This window comes from Octodon degus, unplaced genomic scaffold (genome assembly GCF_000260255.1).
Source record: "Octodon degus isolate 3935 unplaced genomic scaffold, OctDeg1.0 scaffold00005, whole genome shotgun sequence".
NCBI lineage: Eukaryota > Metazoa > Chordata > Mammalia > Rodentia > Octodontidae > Octodon > Octodon degus.
The window spans coordinates 13,348,720-13,365,741 of NW_004524581.1; the positions used below are offsets into that span (position 1 = coordinate 13,348,720).

Below are 17,022 nucleotides of genomic sequence, written 5' to 3' on the forward strand. Positions count from 1 at the left end.
GGGATCAAACCGTGGTCCCTGTGCTTTGCCAAGCTTGTTCCAAGTAGGTGCTTTAGACCACTGAGCCATCTCTCCAGCCCCTGAGAATTTTTATCTTGAAAATGGACATTTTGTTGGTTACTTTCACTTTAATAGGACTGCGCCTCTTGGCTGCTCAGCAGTAAGCTGTGGTTTCTCAGATGTCGTGGGTGTGTCCTTGTCCTCCGGGTTCCTGCTCTGTTCAGTGCATACAGTGTCTCTCACCTCCTCTCTCTCACCTCCTCTCGCCCCTACCCAAGTACAGTTAACTTTGTGTACAGTGCTGCTTCCCTGTTGGTGCAGTGTTCTGGAGAACGATGGTTCCTGTAGAAAAGTGGGGGAAGGAAGTCAGTGGAACAGATTCCTGATGAACATGAATCTTGCCCATCAAGCTCAGATTTTAAAGAGGTGATGCAGTAGCCAACTATTTTACCTTTCATACCTGTCTTAGTTACTCTTCTCTCCTTGCTGGGACAAATACCCAACACTCAAAATGAAGGAAGGTAAGCAACTTTTCTTGGAGGTGGAAAAGAGCGAGAGCACAAAGGGAGGAGTGGCCATAGGCCAGCAGCTGGCTTCTCTTCCCACCTTGCATTGTAATGCAGATTACCTGTCCCAGGGCAGGTGCAGCCTCCACACCCACAATAATCAATCACAAACTCCAGAAGCCGCCCCAAGAGTGCAAGAGGCTTTGGGGGGACACTTAGACGCAAACCATAACATTACCTATATTCAGATTGCAGATTTGTAAATTTAAAAGCGTTGGACCATGGAGGTAGCTGAGTGGTAGAGCTGCACCGGCCTGGCGTGTGGGACACTCTGCTTTCAGTCCTCAGAACTGTCGAAAAAGTAACTTTGACACTGGATTTCTTTCTTTCTTTCTTTCTTTCTTTCTTTCTTTCTTTCTTTCTTTCTTTCTTTCTTTTTTTCTTCTTTTGTGATACCAGGGATTAAACTCAGGACCCTGCGCTTGCCAGGCAAGCGCTTATTCTACTGAGCTATCTCCCCGGCCCCATGTATTTCTTTTTTTTTTTTGCGGAACCAGGGATCGAACTCAGGCCCTTGTGCTTGCCAGGGAAGCGCTTATTCCACTGAGCCATCTCCCCGGCCCTACCATGTATTTCTTTTGAATGTGAACACTGTTCCCTTCCTAAGTAAACAACCAGTTTATAATATAATGATCATTAAAAATCAAATTAGCATTTTCTCTGGGAATACATTACTAACCAAGAAAATCTGAGTAAAACACAATTCTAACTCCTTTGTAAAGGTGCTATACCTCATCTTTTTAAATGTATAGTCCTTGCGTCTTAGTGCATGCGGGGAATTAAGAAGAAATGAGAGAAAAATATTAAGCAAAATCTCGTTGCTAAAGCTTCTTGGATGCCACATAGCTGCTGCTACAGCTTTGCACTGAGTCAGGAGCTAACATCAAAGTCAGTTGTGGCGAGAGGCCTTCCACAGGCTCAGGAGGACCATGGCGCCTTCCCAAGGGAGGGGCTAGTGGCATTGTGCGGGCTTGTCATATAGCTGTTACCGTGGGCCAGGCCACTGGGACTTAAAGGTTGAATTTTATTCAGTCAGTTTTGAAAAATTAGTTTGTGTGTGTGTGATTGTATGACTATTCTAGTGTTTTAAACCAGCTAATAGAAAGAAAGAGTTTAGGAGATTTGGCTAAGTAGTTCATTCGGGCACTTACAGTGGTCTCCCCCCCCCCACCACCACTTCTAACACGGAGAAAATGCCCCAACCATGTGTGGCAGGAGTTGACAAGCCCTGCCTGAGCTCGGTTATCTTCAGCTGGTGCACCGCTTTGTACCTGTCAGTGGCCTGGGTTTTTAAAGTTGGGAAGGTATTCTCAGAGATGAGAAGGGATGGAGAGGCCAGAAAAGGTGACACGCTGAGGTCACAGGATGGGGCACTTCGCTCTCGTTGTTGAGTTCTTTTCAGGAGCATGCTGGTGGAAATGTGGTCAGAAATGGGATGGAGTGGTGAGGAGAGGTTCGTGGAAGAAGGGGAAACGGGTTGGCCACTCCTGGAGCTGGTCCTTGTTTCCTGTATTTTTGATTTTGAATCCTGGGACTCAGTGATACTTCCTCTTGATTATCTGTAGGAGGAGCTCACTGTTATTCACAGGTGTTCTTTTTGATCAAGAGAGTGTAGAAAAATCACTTTTTTTCTTTCATATATGCAATATGAAGAAATTATGGGTGTGCAGACCCAAGCATATTTTGCATTTTAGGAATGTTTCAGCTCCTGAGGAAATGTAGAAAGGGCTTCTTCCAGCTGTTCTTCCACCTCTGGTATGAGGGGGAGCACCAAGACACTGCTTTTTAATTTTAAACTTGATCTGAGAATAGTTTCCGGGTGAAAGGAACAGGGTCGGGAGATCAGATAGATACCAGTCAGCTATCATGGAGATGTGTCTGGGCTTTTTCTCCTCACTCTTAAAACAAAACCTACCCAGAACACACCAGAAACTGGTGGTGAGCTTGTTTTCTAAATTTGAGTATTTATAGAGAAGAATATGGAAGGGGGCAGTATTTTGTTTCATTCAGATTGTATTCTCGGTACTTATACTTAGAAGTTTAACAAAATGTTTGTGGTACGTGGTATGATTGACAGGATTATAATTATTTTGATCCTTTATAAATATATGTATCTCCAAACTGACCTCTAAGCCTTAATGTTTAATGAATTATCTTTGTCATATCTAATATTAGTGTACTTATGTGGCTTACAGCAGAATTCTATCAATTGTATTGTGTTGCCTTTCAAAAGAAATATATGCAACATTTTTAGAGACCAAAATATTGCTTCCTATCAAAACTTTTAATAGATATGACATTGTACATTGTTTAAATGATTGTTATGAACTGCTTTAAGAAAATCTAAAATGGCCCTTTCAATGACAGTTTTTTTTTGATGATGACAGCTTTAAATCTTCAAATTTACCTAAAATTGATGTATTAAAAACTGGTAACTATCTGGATGTGGTGGTACACACCTGAATCCCAGCACTTGGGGAGGTTGAGACAGGAGGATTGCTGTGAGTTGGGGACCAACCTGAGTCTTACATAGTAAGACCCTGTCTCAAAAGACCACTCCCTGCTAAAGAAAAACTCAATTGGTAACTAATTGAAACCCTCAATTGTTTTTTTTTTTTCAATCTATAGTTTATTCCATGAAATTATGCTTAAATTATCATAAGCTGCATATAGCTCATTTGTTAGTGTAAGAAACCCTCAATTGTGAAAGGCACCTCCGTTCTCCATTTCCATTGATTCTCTTTAGGTGAAAAAGAGCACCTCTTGGTTTTCACTTGTGTGGCTAACAGCCCGCTCAGGAGTCTGTTATTCACTTGCTGAGAATCATTCTTTCCTTGAAATCCTGGGATCATTTGAGCTTATTAGAAAAAGAAAAAAGGAAAGAAATGATTTCTGAGGATGTGGAGCAGAGCAAAGCTGATGTCTGTTGCATTTCAAGTCATTTTGAGACATCAGAGGATGAGCAGTTCTGGGGCTTATTTTCTGGGCTGTATTAACCAAAGCCCAAATAAGCACAGCCATCCCCAGTTCCCTGTTTTTTATTTTTCATTTATTTATTTTTAAGTATTTAGTACAGGGCCTACAGGGTCTCACTACATAGATTGGACTCAGTGATTCTGCTGTTTTCAGCCTCCCAAGAGCTGGGATTACAGGCGCTCACCACCAGGCCCAGTCTCAATGGCTGTCTCAGTGTGCCCCAGGAGCCGGGCCAGCACAGCCTGCCTGGGATCGAACTCCAGCTGCTGTGCTTGGCCTAAGCAGGTGCTTCAGTCCACTGAGCCATCTGGCCAGCCCTCAAGATTGTCTTTTAAAAAGATGCTGATTTGGGGCTTGCCTGTAATCCCAGCACTCAGGAGGAAGCTGAGACAAGAGGGTTACCAAGAGCTCAAAGCCAGGGTCTTGCTAATTTGGAATAAAGCTTTACATTAGTTTTGGAGGTCAGGTTCACTGTACAAATTAATGTAAAATAAGATGGATGAACAGAACAGATATTTAAATCATGTGAGAATCAAAGCACTTAAAAAATGCTTTGTCACCGAGTGTGGTGGCACACCTGTAACCCCAGCACTTGGGAGGCTGATGCAGAAATCCCATCTCAAACAAAACAAATCAGCTCCATCCCTTGGGGGGGGGGTACTTACTACTTGTCCACCTGTACCAGTTACAAGTGGATTTTGAAATAGATTTTTTCACCACCCAACTCTTTCTTTCTTTTTGGCCCTGGAGGTTGAACCTGGGGCCTTCATACTGAGCTACATCAGCTTTTTACATTTATCTTGAGGCAAGGTCTTAATAGTTGCCCAGGCTTGTCTGCGATTCCTGGTCCTCCTGCCTCGTTCTTCTGAGTGTCTGGGTTTGTGTGTGTGCGCCATTGTGCCTGGCTACGGATGCCGCCCTTAATTCATAGCTATCATAATTTCAGGTATTGATAATATTTTAATTTCCCTCCAATAATTTAGTTCATTTTTCTCCCCCTCTGGCTGAGAATTAAGGTTAGAACAAGTGAATAGTCTGTATCTGTTTAGAGTGGAGAAGAAGGAAGCCTAAAGCTCAAGAGTCCTTATAGAGCAAGTACTTTGGTTGGTTATCTCCCTTGAGTTGGCAGCTAGGATGCAGATGCCGCCCCCTTGTGGAAAATTTGCAGTACAACACCCTTAAGAACTAGGACTCTACAGGATTAGATACCCAAGTTAGGGATTGTAGGACATTACCTAGAATTTCAGAGGTTAGCTCTGTGCATTGATGGATCATTTCCCTAGAGCAAAAAGGAGACAATCTGTCTTTTAAAATGTTAAATGTATGCTTAGGAGATTGTCATTGTATCCCTTTCATAATGGGTGCATGAGTATTTGCTGTATTGTTCTTGCGTTTTTTGTTTCAAAAATGAATACATATGCTCCATATTGAACAGGGCCTCACACTGGGCATTGAACCCAGGGTCTTTGTACTGAGCTAACACTCCCCCTCCCCCCGGCCCTTTTTACATTTTGAGACAGGGTCTTAGTTGCCAAATTGCCCAGTCTAAGGGCCGGGGAGATGGCTCTGTGGAATAAGTGCTTCCCTGGCAAGTGCAAGGGCCTGAGTTCCATCCCCGGTTCCACCAAAAAAACAAAAATAAAAACAAAAAAACCCCCCAAAAACCAAAAAACAAATTGCCCAGTCTGAGTTTGAATTTGTGACCCTCTGCCTCAGCCTCCCATAGTACTGGAATTACAGATATGTGCTGCCACACCCAGCTCAATGTCATTTTTTACTTTTTAGGCAGTATTTCACTAAACTGCCCAGTTCTCAAATTTTCAGTCACCCTGCCTCAGCCTCCCAAGTAGGTGAGATTATAGACATACACCATTGTGCTTGGTCAAAAATAAGTAGCCTCTTAAAAATGGGTTAATCTGTTGTCTTCTAGCTGTATCCCAGGATATTTTATATTAGTTTTACATTCTTTATTATGAATCATACTTGTGAACAATGAATCAAGACCCATTTTGTTACATCTTGCCCTCTCTTCCAGGTTAGACGGGTACTAAGAAAGGTATTCATGTGAGAATGGAGAGTGGTAGGAAGGACCAGCAGTACACGCCCTCCTTGCATAACACTTAATGCTTTACTTGTTACAATTAAAACAAAACTGCTACATTAACACGTTCAATTTCTCTTTCCAACCAGTAATCCCAAGCATTTGAGATTAATATCGTGAAACATCATCCAGTGTGTGTGTGTATTTCAGAGTGTGTGGAGGGGAGCTGTGATTTGTGGCACCACATACTAATGAGGCTTGTCTGAAGCTGGGAGGGCCCCGGTAAGGCTGTGGTAGATGGATGTCGCCTCGCAGAAAGGCTGATAACGAGGCATGTGACAAAAGGGCTTTCTTCTGCTGCAGACGTTAAACATCTTTTGGCTTGAGCGATGTTACCAGCTCTCAGTTTTACCAATGGAGATATCAGGCAACAGAGTAGAATGAACTGAAGATTTGCATGTAAGGTGCTGCATTTTGACAGAAATAAGGATTGTGATGTGATGACCATACTGAAGGCCTTCGCAGGACCCCGGTCGTTGTGGCGTTAGTGACGCAGCGACTTCTGTACTTTGCATCGTGGTGTTTTAATTTTTGCAGAGAGAATAATTGTGGGATTTCTCTTCCAAAGGACACTGAAGCCATGAAGAGAGCGCTTGCCTCCATAGACTCCAAACTGAACCAGGCCAAAGGTTGGCTTCGTGACCCCAGTGCCTCCCCAGGTAACCCTTTAGTTCTGCTTTTCATAATCTGCTGACTGCTGGAACTTTCTGGAACACACGCCACCCTCTGGTAGTTTGGACTGAATGAAACTTTAGTGGGCCTTCAAAGAATGAAGACACCCACCGTGTTGTCTCTCATCCGGGAGGCATAAATGAAGCTGAGCTGGGCATTCTTCACTCATTTCCTGAATCAGAAGGATGATTATTTTGAATGAAAAGTCTTCTCTGCTATTGGCCAAACTTTCATTTATGTCAACATAGTACTTAATTAAGTAGCTCAAGTACTGATGCCAATAAGAATTGGCAAGCAGAGTTGACTATATAAAGATAAGACCTAAGTTAGGTTATTAAATTTGGCTTTACGGATTTCCTGCTTTAGTATTTATTCGGCCTTAGATTAATATTTGAGTGAATGTGCAAAGCCTAGTGGAGGTTGGAGTGCTGAGTACTGAGAAACTGTTAGAGCCTGTTTTCATCACCCATATTCTTAACCACTGCTGAGTAGTTTCTCCCGATGGGTATGGTTCCAAGGGCAGAAAGTCTCTGACTTAGGAACATTTGAGCTGGGCACTTGCATCAGTGTGCTGTGTAAGATTCAGTTCTCCCAGAATGGAACTCTGCAAGTTGGGGATGTACTGATGTTCTGTATCTTCTTTTTTTGTATTGGGAATGAAACTCAGGGCCTCGTGCTTGCCAGGCAGGCACTGTGCCATTGAGCTGTGTTCCCAGCCTTTGCATCACTTTTTAACAGCATCTGTGGTTGAGACCTTCCCCTAGGGTCATAAGGGCAGGGAGGGCTTGGCTGTGAGCTGCCGGATGGAGTCCCTTCTGGTCCCTTGCCTTCTCATGTAAGGTCATCGATTCCTTCATGAATGAAAAGACTGCTAGAGTGTCTTCTAAATAATTAATGTGTCTACAATGTTGATATCGAGTATCTTTTTATTTTAGGGGACGCCGGTGAGCAGGCCATCAGGCAGATCTTAGATGAAGCTGGAAAAGTTGGTGAGCTCTGTGCAGGCAAGGAACGCAGGGAGATCCTGGGAACATGCAAAATGCTAGGGCAGATGACTGATCAGGTGGCTGACCTCCGAGCCAGGTAAAGTTCCTCTGCTCTGACGGACGCTAACAAGTCCCTCACTTCTCAGGGGGTGATTTAGAGAGCAGGTCCGTACTGGTTTTATTGAGTTATCTTTGGATAATATATAACACAGGTTTTATGTTATTGTTCTGCGGTGAGTTCTTCCCCGAACTTCTGAACGAATTATACAGACGTTGCCAGGAGTGGTAGTACACACTTATAACCCCAGCACTCAGAAGATTGAGGCAGAAGGATCTGTGCGAGTTTGAGGCCAGTCTGGGCTACATAGTGAGTTCAAGGCCAGCCTAGACTATATAGTGAGACCCTGTCCTAAACAAACAAACCAACAAAAGAAACTTCGGATGCTTAATAATAAAGTTGGAACTTATTTTATAACTGAAATAGAAATTTTCTGTTTTAGTTGTTTGCATAGACTTACAAACATTAAGGAGCGTGTTGGAAGCCTGGCATGGTTAGATGTCTTCTATACAGGATGGATAGAAGGCAGCATGAAGAGCGAAAACTTGGAACTTATTTCATTTGTTTTCAAAGATCATTTAAACCGATTACTTTCTAAGATAGCAGTATCTGGGCTCTTTCGAGTTTGTGTTTCACCATTACTTACTTGGTTTTATAATTCTTTTACCTTCCCTTTACTCTGCTCAAGTTTTGACTCTTAGAACTCCTTCTGTACGCTAAGTAAATGTATGTTGTTTGCTATTGAGAGCTCGATATAATACAGATTTAAAATTCATGCATGGAGTTAATGAAGTGCTAAAGGATTCTCATTTTTATGAGAATGAAATCATATTTCTATGATACAAACATAAAATTGGAGTGTGTGGAGATACTAGTATAAATAAAGTTTAATTTTGCTTTGAGAATGTCGTGCAAATTGTTGACACCATTGGAATACCGAGGGTGTCCATACAAACCGGGTCACAAATTTCTCCCTCATAAGAATACAGATGTTAAGGGAGAAGTTCTTAACACATTCATGACAGGACTGTAATTCGTATGTCTTACTGCCAGGTGGCTCTGAACCACCAGTGCTGCATGGACGACTGTCCCATCAGGCAGTGTGGGACAGTGGCATTGGCTGGTACACGCCACCTCAAGAGACTGTCATGTGTTTACCAATAGTGGCTCAAGCTGGTGGGAATGTGTTAACCTCCTTTGGACCAAGATCACTTTTTTGTGTGTGTGTGTGTGGAACCGGGGATTGAACTCAGGGCCTTGCGCTTGCCAGGGAAGCGCATATTCTACTGAGCCATCACCCCAGCCCCCCAAGATCACTTTTATAATGTGATGAAAGCATTCATTATCACCTAAAAAAAATACAGTGAAGATGCCCATGAAATAGCCTAATTTCTTTGGATTTGTGAGTCCAGCGTAGCCCTACAAGCTTCAGGAGTGCAGGTTGCATTGTTATCTTGAACAGGAAAAAGAAGAAGCTTGAATAAATATGGCTTCATTGAGCACAGTGAATTGTTTTTCTGCCGAGAATCAGTCTCACTTGTCATGCTCATGACAAGAACTTTGCTGAAGGGACAAAAAGAAGTTTGTTCCCATTTGGAGAAATGCCAGTGAGCTTGACAAGATTCTTGGCTCTTCTAATTTCTCATTTCTGCCTCTTTTGTTGGAAGCCTTTTCATAGCGCAGTAGGCAGTTTTCCATTGGAATTCTCAAATACAGTTGTGTGTGTTTAGAGAGCCGAAGATGAGCAAGAGAATGAGGTCGTTGTTGCCTGGGGTTGACCATTAATCTGTACAGAGAAAAGGCTAGAACAGTGATGAGCAGCTTTGGGCCTGCGTCACAGTGGATTCTTCAATTTCACAATGAAAGATTAGAAAGCTCTTTCTGTTATTATTTCTTAAATATACCCAGTTAGTTATCATTTCAGTGGCTGACACGCAACATTTTACTCACTGTCGTTCTTCTACTCATGAAGAGATTCTAGATTGTAGAATGTTTTTACCTCTGTGAGACTCAATAGTTATTTTAAAGCTAGTCCATACGGGGCCAGCCAAACAGCTCAGCGGATTAAAGCACCTGCAAGCAGGTACAGGGGCTGGGGGTTCCATCCCTGGGCCTGCCATCCCTGGGCCTGCCATGCCAGCCCTGCCCCTGGGGCATGCTGAGATGACAGTTGAGACTGGGGGGTGTGGTGGCGTGCACGTGTATTCCCAGCTCTTGGGAGGCTGTAAACAGGCGAATCACTACGAGTCTGATCTAGTAGCGAGACCCTGAACACCTTGTAGACCCTTCCCTAAAAAAAAAAAAAAAGGTAGTCCATACATACTTTTCTTTTTCACAGTTGGACTAATATATCAAATGATTTCTCATCACGATTTACTATAATTGAAGGGGTAAAGGCCAATTAAATCATAAATAGTATGTTTCATGAAAGTCTTTTGTTATTATGGCAGGACTTCTGCCTCAAGTCTGATAAAAGGTATATTCATATGTTTGACAATATATTTATGGAGTTCATTATCTCAAGTATTGTTGTAGAGGAAACATACATGGTTTTAAAAAAGATACAAAGGACTGGTCTAAGCGCCTGCTTGGCAAGCACAAGGAGTCAGGTTTGATCCCTAGTACTGTGTGCTGTGCTGGCCACCAAAACTGAGTGTGGTGGGGCACACCTGTAATCCCAGCGCTGGGGAGGCTGAGACAGGAGGATTCCTTATAAGTCTGAGCTGTGTAGTGAAACCCTGTACCAAATAAATAAAATATTTAAAAGAACCAAACCAAAACAAAAAAAAAATACCCCACAACAAAACAGCCTATAATCCCAGCACTTGGGAGGCTGAAGCAGGAGGATGGTTGGAAGATTGAGACCAGCCTACGCTACAAAGTGAGCTCAGGGCTAGCCTGAACTGCATAGTGAGACCTTGACTCAAAAAAAAAAAAAAAAAAAAAAAGACTAAAAATCAAAGCAGAACAAAAAAGCTGGAGGCTCAGATTACAATATGCTGTGTCTTTCTCTCAAATGATAATGTTACCATTCCTGTGCTTGAGTTTCCACGTTGGATAGATTAAAAAAAAATTCTTTTCACTGGATTAAAGACAATTTATTGTTTTTATGTATAGAAAACTCAAGAGTACACTTAGCCCAGTTTAGTGGCTAGCTCTTTAGCCTTTGCTTTCTCCAGCTTGGCAATATGAACCACAGATTTTGGACCCAGAACGTTGCCTCCTGAGTGACAGCAGATCTCATCATGTCTGTCTTTGTAGTTGGTCCTGATGGCCCCCACCAGCTTAGCCAGCGCGCCTTTGTCTTCTGAGTTGACTTGTGAAAGGAGACAGTGGTATATACAGGTCTTCCTGTGGATCAGATGCCCCTTCCTGGCCTTCCCCTTGATGATGCAGTTAAGGGACCCCCATCTTGCGACACAGGGCAGATAGGAACACGACCAGCTCAGTGGGGTCCACGTCATGTGCAGTCACCATGAGCTGAGCCTTCTTGTTCTCTACTAGAGTGGTGACAGTGTTGACACCTGCTCTGAGGACTGGTGGCCTCTTAGTGGGGACATCCCCTTTGCCAGCAGCTTTCTTCTCTGCCCAGGCCAACAGCCTCTGTTTCTTCTCTTGCTTGGTCTCTGGTCTGTACTTTTGGGCGAGCTTAAGCAGCTGGGTAGCTGTTTGGTGGTCCAAGGCCTGGGTGAACTGGTAAGTCGCAGGGGGCACCTTCAGCCGTTTGTACAGGATGGCCCTCTGTTGCTGCAGCCGGATGTAGCAGGGCCATTTGACAAAGCGGGTGAGGTCTCTCTTGGGCTAGATGTCCTGTCCAGTGCCGACATTCTTTGACTTCTTCTCAAACGGGATTTACCACCTTCTTGGCCTCCTGCTTCTTCACGACAGCAGGGGCCAGGGCCCTCTTCTTGCCCTTGGCCTTCTTCCCTTTGGACATTTTGGCCGGATGACAGAAAGAGCTGAAAAAAAATTCAGTTAGTAAAAAAGATAGCAACTTGTACTTTATGATTTGAAAGTTTCTACTAACTCTCATAATGCTTCTTGAAAGTGGTGGCAAGCCATTTTGAGAGAGGAAAATAGTGAAATTAGTTCTTTAGGAACTTGATGGGAAACAATTTGTAGGTTGTCTAGGAAAATAGTCTGTTAGGATTACCATTAGGTTCATTTTAAGTGATGATAATTCAGCCGTAGCTGTAGTTTGTAATAATTGTATTGCTTTATTGTCAAAGTGTTCTCAAGTATATGTTTGAGGCTGCTCTGTTAAATAAGTGGAATAGTGCTTTATTGTTGCCTACCTTCAGTGGTAAGTTGTTTCTGTTGTATAAGAAAGGAAAAAAACCAAACAACTATAGAGTCCAGTGGAGTTAAGCATCTTGAAGGAGTCGCATGAATACCAAGATTTAGTGTGTGAGTGCAAATCTACTTGATCTCTAGATGTGTGGTGTGTCTTTGGTGACACTGTGTATGCTGCCTCAGGAAGAATTTTCATAGTATGCTCACCCATAAATAAGACAATTTAATGGGCTACTTATTTCTAAAGCACACATTACTATGGTAACACAGCCCTCTACAGCAATAAGATCTTGAGCACATTTGCCAACTGAAGTTTAGATTTGGTTATATAATCACCACCTAGAAAAGCATAATTATCAAAATTTGCTGTCTTGACTTTAAAGTGGCTATGTATTTCTGTAAAGCGAATGCATATTTTTAAACGTGGAGAGAAAGGAGATGGATTGCGTCTCGTTCAGCCGTGGCTTTGTGTGCTGCCCGAGAGTTCCAAGACGAGCAAGAAGACAGGCGTGTTAATGAGAGACGAGCAAGAAGACAGGCGTGTTAATGACGGGCACTCCGGTGTTGGGAATGTGTTGTTGTGAAGTATCTGAGAGGGTACAGTGACAGCATCTGTTTGTCTGAGCAGAGGACAAGGAGCCTCTCCGGTGGCGATGCAGAAAGCCCAGCAGGTGTCCCAAGGTCTGGACGTGCTCACGGCAAAAGTGGAAAATGCAGCTCGCAAGCTGGAAGCCATGACAAACTCAAAGCAGAGCATTGCAAAGAAGATCGATGCTGCTCAGGTAGTGACAGTGATTTCCAGGGGTGTTGGAAGGAGGAGAGAGTGTTCCATAAATGTCCTGCACCCCCGTTATTTACTGTGGGTGGATAATGGGTATTCCTCATTGGTGGCAGAGTGACTGATTCTGTGCAGTTAGGAATGCCAACCCCTCCCTACTATTGCAGGTTTAGATGAATGTTCATCTATATTTTGAAATACAAGTCTTAATTCTGAGTCCTTCAGTGAGTTAAAAACAAGCCCCGGGATACAAAGAGAATCCTCGCTCCTGATGTAGATGGTAGTACTGAAACTGTCCCTTGTTTCAGAATTCATAACTATATGTGGTCATAGCAGAGTTCAAGGGTTACATTTTTCCGACTGTACTGTATGTTAAATGATTTTAAAGCATTTCACAATGACAAATGTTGAGATGCTTGAGAAATGTTCCTAGAGCTGGACAGCACAGCACAAGCCTAGCTGTGATCCTAGCTACTCGGGAGTCTGAGGCAGGAAGTTTGCAAGTTCAAGGCTAGCCTGGGCAACTTAGCAGGACCTGGTCCCAAAGTGAAATGAAAACAAACAAACAAACAAAAAAATGAAATGCTATGGAAAGGGTTGGAGAATGTATTCAGTGGTAGAGACTTCCTTAGCATGTGCAGTGCCTTGAGTTAAATCACCAGTACCCCAAAAAGAAAAGTTCCTCACTAATTCAAAGATGAGGTAAAGTTCATGAATATAGTTTATTCTGATAAAGAAGGAAGGGCTAGGGTGTGGTGTGGTTCCCTGCAGCCAAAAACAAAGGGAGGGCCAGGGATATAACTCACCGCCATAAGCGCCTGCCTGGCACGTGCAAGGTCCTGAGTTCAATCCCTGGTACTGCAAAATAAATAAATAAATAAACAAACAAACAAACAAACAAACCAAAGGGACAGTTTGTTCTTACGTGAGCTGAGAACCTCAACTAAACAGTATTAGCACTTCAGGAATGATTCCTGGCACACGCATGCCTTCTGGGGCACAGATGAAGTTCACTTAGATGTGGCTAGTGAGTAGATGCCAGGTGGCTCACTTCTGTGTGTAGAATTGGCTTGCAGATCCAAATGGGGGACCGGAAGGAGAAGAACAGATTCGAGGTGCTTTGGCTGAAGCTCGGAGAATAGCAGAGTTGTGTGATGATCCTAAAGAGAGAGATGACATCCTGCGTTCCCTTGGAGAAATATCTGCTCTGACTTCTAAATTGGCAGATCTGCGAAGACAGTACGTATTTAATGCCTTTTTTTTTTTGCACCTCTTCCCCTCTTGTTTTCCTGTAGGAACATAGAGAATTCAATCCCTATAGGTTGAATGCGGCTGTTTGTGACCTATCTGTTTCTAGACACAGGAAGAAAATAATTTTTGTGGCTAGCTATGACAAGACCCCTGCAGGTGTATGTGAGAAAGGGGAGAGGCCTGAGGAAGGATTTATTTTTCCTTTCCCAGCACTACTTTTTTTTGGAGACAGGGTCTCACTATGCTGTTCAGGCTGGCCTGAAACTCACTTGGCCTTGAACTGGTCCAGCCTGGCCTACTTGGCCCAGCTTGGCCTTGAACTCCAGGCAGTCCTCCTGCTTCAGCCTCTTGAGTGCTAGGATTATAGATATGCATCACCCTGCCTGGCTGTTACTTCTTAGGTAGCAATTATAAAAGATTCTTAAATTACATTTCCTTGGTGATTGTTTCTGTAGAAACATCCTCACCACAGCTTCCCCTCTTTCTCTGGCACCTGCTTTGATTATAAAAGAGGTGTTGCTTTGTTCCGATAAGTATCTAGGTCTTAAAAAATAAATGCAATACATTCTCAACAAAGGCTACGAAGGGTATGATGTCAAAAGGAAGTTACTTTCTGTTCTGCTCCAGTCCTCCAACCCTATTCTTGGAATCACCGCAGTCAAAGGTCTTGAGATCGTCTAGTTTTCGTTTAACCTGTATGCTTCCTGTTCTGCTATGAGAGAATACCTAATTCTTTTGCCCCTTGAGAGATCCATTAGAATTCTTAGAAGTCTTTTGTTGACTGAGAATGCAACGCCAGCTCTCAGGAATCTTCTGCCTTGTATCATGAAGTAAGTTTGGCAGAAGAAGGGTAGACATACTCTAGGCAGGAGGGTGTGTTTCAGAGACCAATATGGGCAAGAGTGCAAATCTGATCCTACATCAGGGCCAGTCATTTGGAGGTCACAGTCATACCCAATTTCCTGAATGAGTTCACTGAGAAAACATGTACTTTATCACTTATAAAATCTATATTCATCAAAATTAACTCATTAATATATGGTGAAGAGAATAATTAATGGGGATGGTGATAACAGTAGACTATCTTGTGTTGTCACTTATGCCGTCATTATAGGTACTGCTGTAACATTCACATGAACATGCTACATGTAACCTCTTGGCGCAAGAGTGGCTATGCCCAGAACATTTTGTCTAGCTTTACAATGTTAAATGTTACAGGAACTGTTAAATGTTACAGGAACTGTTAAATGTTACAGGAATTGAAAATCATAAAGTAAGTCTTGAAAAAGGGTACTTAAATTAGTCATCTTGGAGGATGGGTTAATTTTTTTAGTTTTATAGATAACATGGGTGAGATTAGTCAGAAGGTTACTTTTCTGAGTGGACTCAAGATGTAGAGTTATTCTTTTGTTTACTGTTAATGGTTAGAGATTGAAGTCTTTGGAATAAGGCTTTGTGGGCGGTTATTGGCTTTTGTGAAGCAACTGTCTTATTTCTGTGTTGATAACTCTTGTTGAGGTTTTGGTTGCATTGAACTAACTTGAATAAAGAGTGGGGGCCTAGCCAAGTGTGGTGAAATATGCCTGTCATCCTAGCCCTCTGCTAAGCTAAGGAAGGAGGATTGCAAGTTCAAGCCCAGCGTGGGCAATTTAGTGAGAGTCTATCCCAAAAATAAAATAATAGCTGAGTGTGGTGGCACACTTCTGTAATCCCAGTTTAGGAGGCTGAGGCAGGGAGGATCACCACAAATTCAAGACCAGCCTTATTACGTGATAATTTCAAGACCACCTGAACCACAGCGTGAGACTCTGTCTCAAAACAAAACAAGACAAAAAAAGGGCTGGCTGGGCTGGGGAGATAGCTCAGTGGTCTAAGGGCCTACCTGGCGAGCTTGAGGACCCGAGTTCAACCCCCAGTACCGCATGCCCCTAAACCAGGTGTGGTGGTACACACCTGTAATCCCAGTGCTGGGATCCTGAGACAGGAGGATCACTGTAAGTCTGAGCTGTGTAGCACGACCCTGTATCAAATAAATAAATAAGTAAATAAACAAATAAATACTGACCACCAAAAAAGGACTGGGGATGTATCTCAGTGGGTCCTTCAGTTCAACCCCCAGTACTAGGATGGGAAAAGGTAGAGGTTGATCGGAAACATGTGGAGGCATCTCATGGACGCCACATCTCATGGACTGTGGCCAGGGGTTGTAGCAGCTCGAAGCCCACTTCGCCCTGTGGTGTCCTCATGTCTGCCTCACTCTGGGCATTTATTTAGAGGTTCTGCCTGTGGCTTTGACTACATTAGCTCAGGTTCACTCTTAACTTTCCAGCTCCAGATCTTACCATTGTTGACCATGTAATGTTTTTGAAGTGCAGGCCAAGGATTACCTGAGAAGGTTGTTAGAAAAAGCAGCACCTTGGCCCCCACCCCAGGCGTATTTAACCATAGTCTCTGGATGGTAGGTTTAACTGTATGTATGTATTTTGAGATTACTCGTTGTGTAGTCTATGCTGGCCTTGAACTCCCTTTGGGGCCCAAGCTGGCCTTGAACTCATGTTGATTTTCCTGCCTCAGCCTCCTCAGTGTTAGGATTACAGGCCTGCATTACCATGCCCAGCAAACTACTGTATCTATATTTAAAAATATAATCTCAGCTGCACAGTGAGACTTTTTTTTGTGTGTGTGTGTGTGTGTTTTTTTTTTAAGACTCCAGGTGACTTACTTATATTGTACTTTGAGAACCATCTAAATCTAGTCCTAAATCTAATGGAGTTCCTTTCCTGGCTGTATTCCCATTGTGCTTGAGTTAAATAACAAGCAGTTTGATCTGCCATGGCAGAGCTTGGGGATTGCATGATACCAGTGTAAGGTACTCCGGACGTAGCTTCAGAGTTAGCCCTGTAAAGCGTGTTGGGTTTGAGCCCAGCTCTACCACAGTAAGGAATGGGACCATGGGGCATTTGGCCTCAGGTGTATTTTTTAATTAAAAAAATTTTTTTTTCTTCTGTAAAAAGATGATATAGATCATTATCTCATTGGTTTGTGAAGTTTAAAAGAGAAATGTGCTTGCGACAGTACCTGGCAGAATTAGGACTCAAAAGATCGTGCTGCTGTGTGGTTCTGCTGTAACTACTTCTCCTGGGTGCACCTAGTTCAGGGGGAGACAGGGTTCCAAGGATGGGAGGCTTGAGAGCAGGTAGCTCGGCCAACCCGATACTTGAGCTCCTCGGAACCACACTGACGATATATCATCTCAACACAACCAGTGTCTTTGTGTGTGACGGGATGCCTATTTTTCCTCTGTAGGGGGAAAGGAGATTCTCCAGAGGCCCGAGCACTGG

General features: G+C 43.2%; 1 protein-coding gene across 1 annotated transcript in view; it reads left to right on the top strand.

The window, feature by feature from the left end:
* The window catches only part of Vcl (vinculin), a 129,279-nt gene that overhangs the window by 85,615 nt on the left and 26,642 nt on the right, over positions 1–17,022 (top strand). The window contains exons 7-11 of the mRNA XM_012515491.2: positions 6,212–6,302; positions 7,251–7,398; positions 12,281–12,434; positions 13,494–13,669; positions 16,988–17,015. Of these exons, the coding sequence (XP_012370945.1) occupies positions 6,212–6,302; positions 7,251–7,398; positions 12,281–12,434; positions 13,494–13,669; positions 16,988–17,015 (597 nt within the window). The remainder of the gene's footprint in view (positions 1–6,211; positions 6,303–7,250; positions 7,399–12,280; positions 12,435–13,493; positions 13,670–16,987; positions 17,016–17,022) is intronic.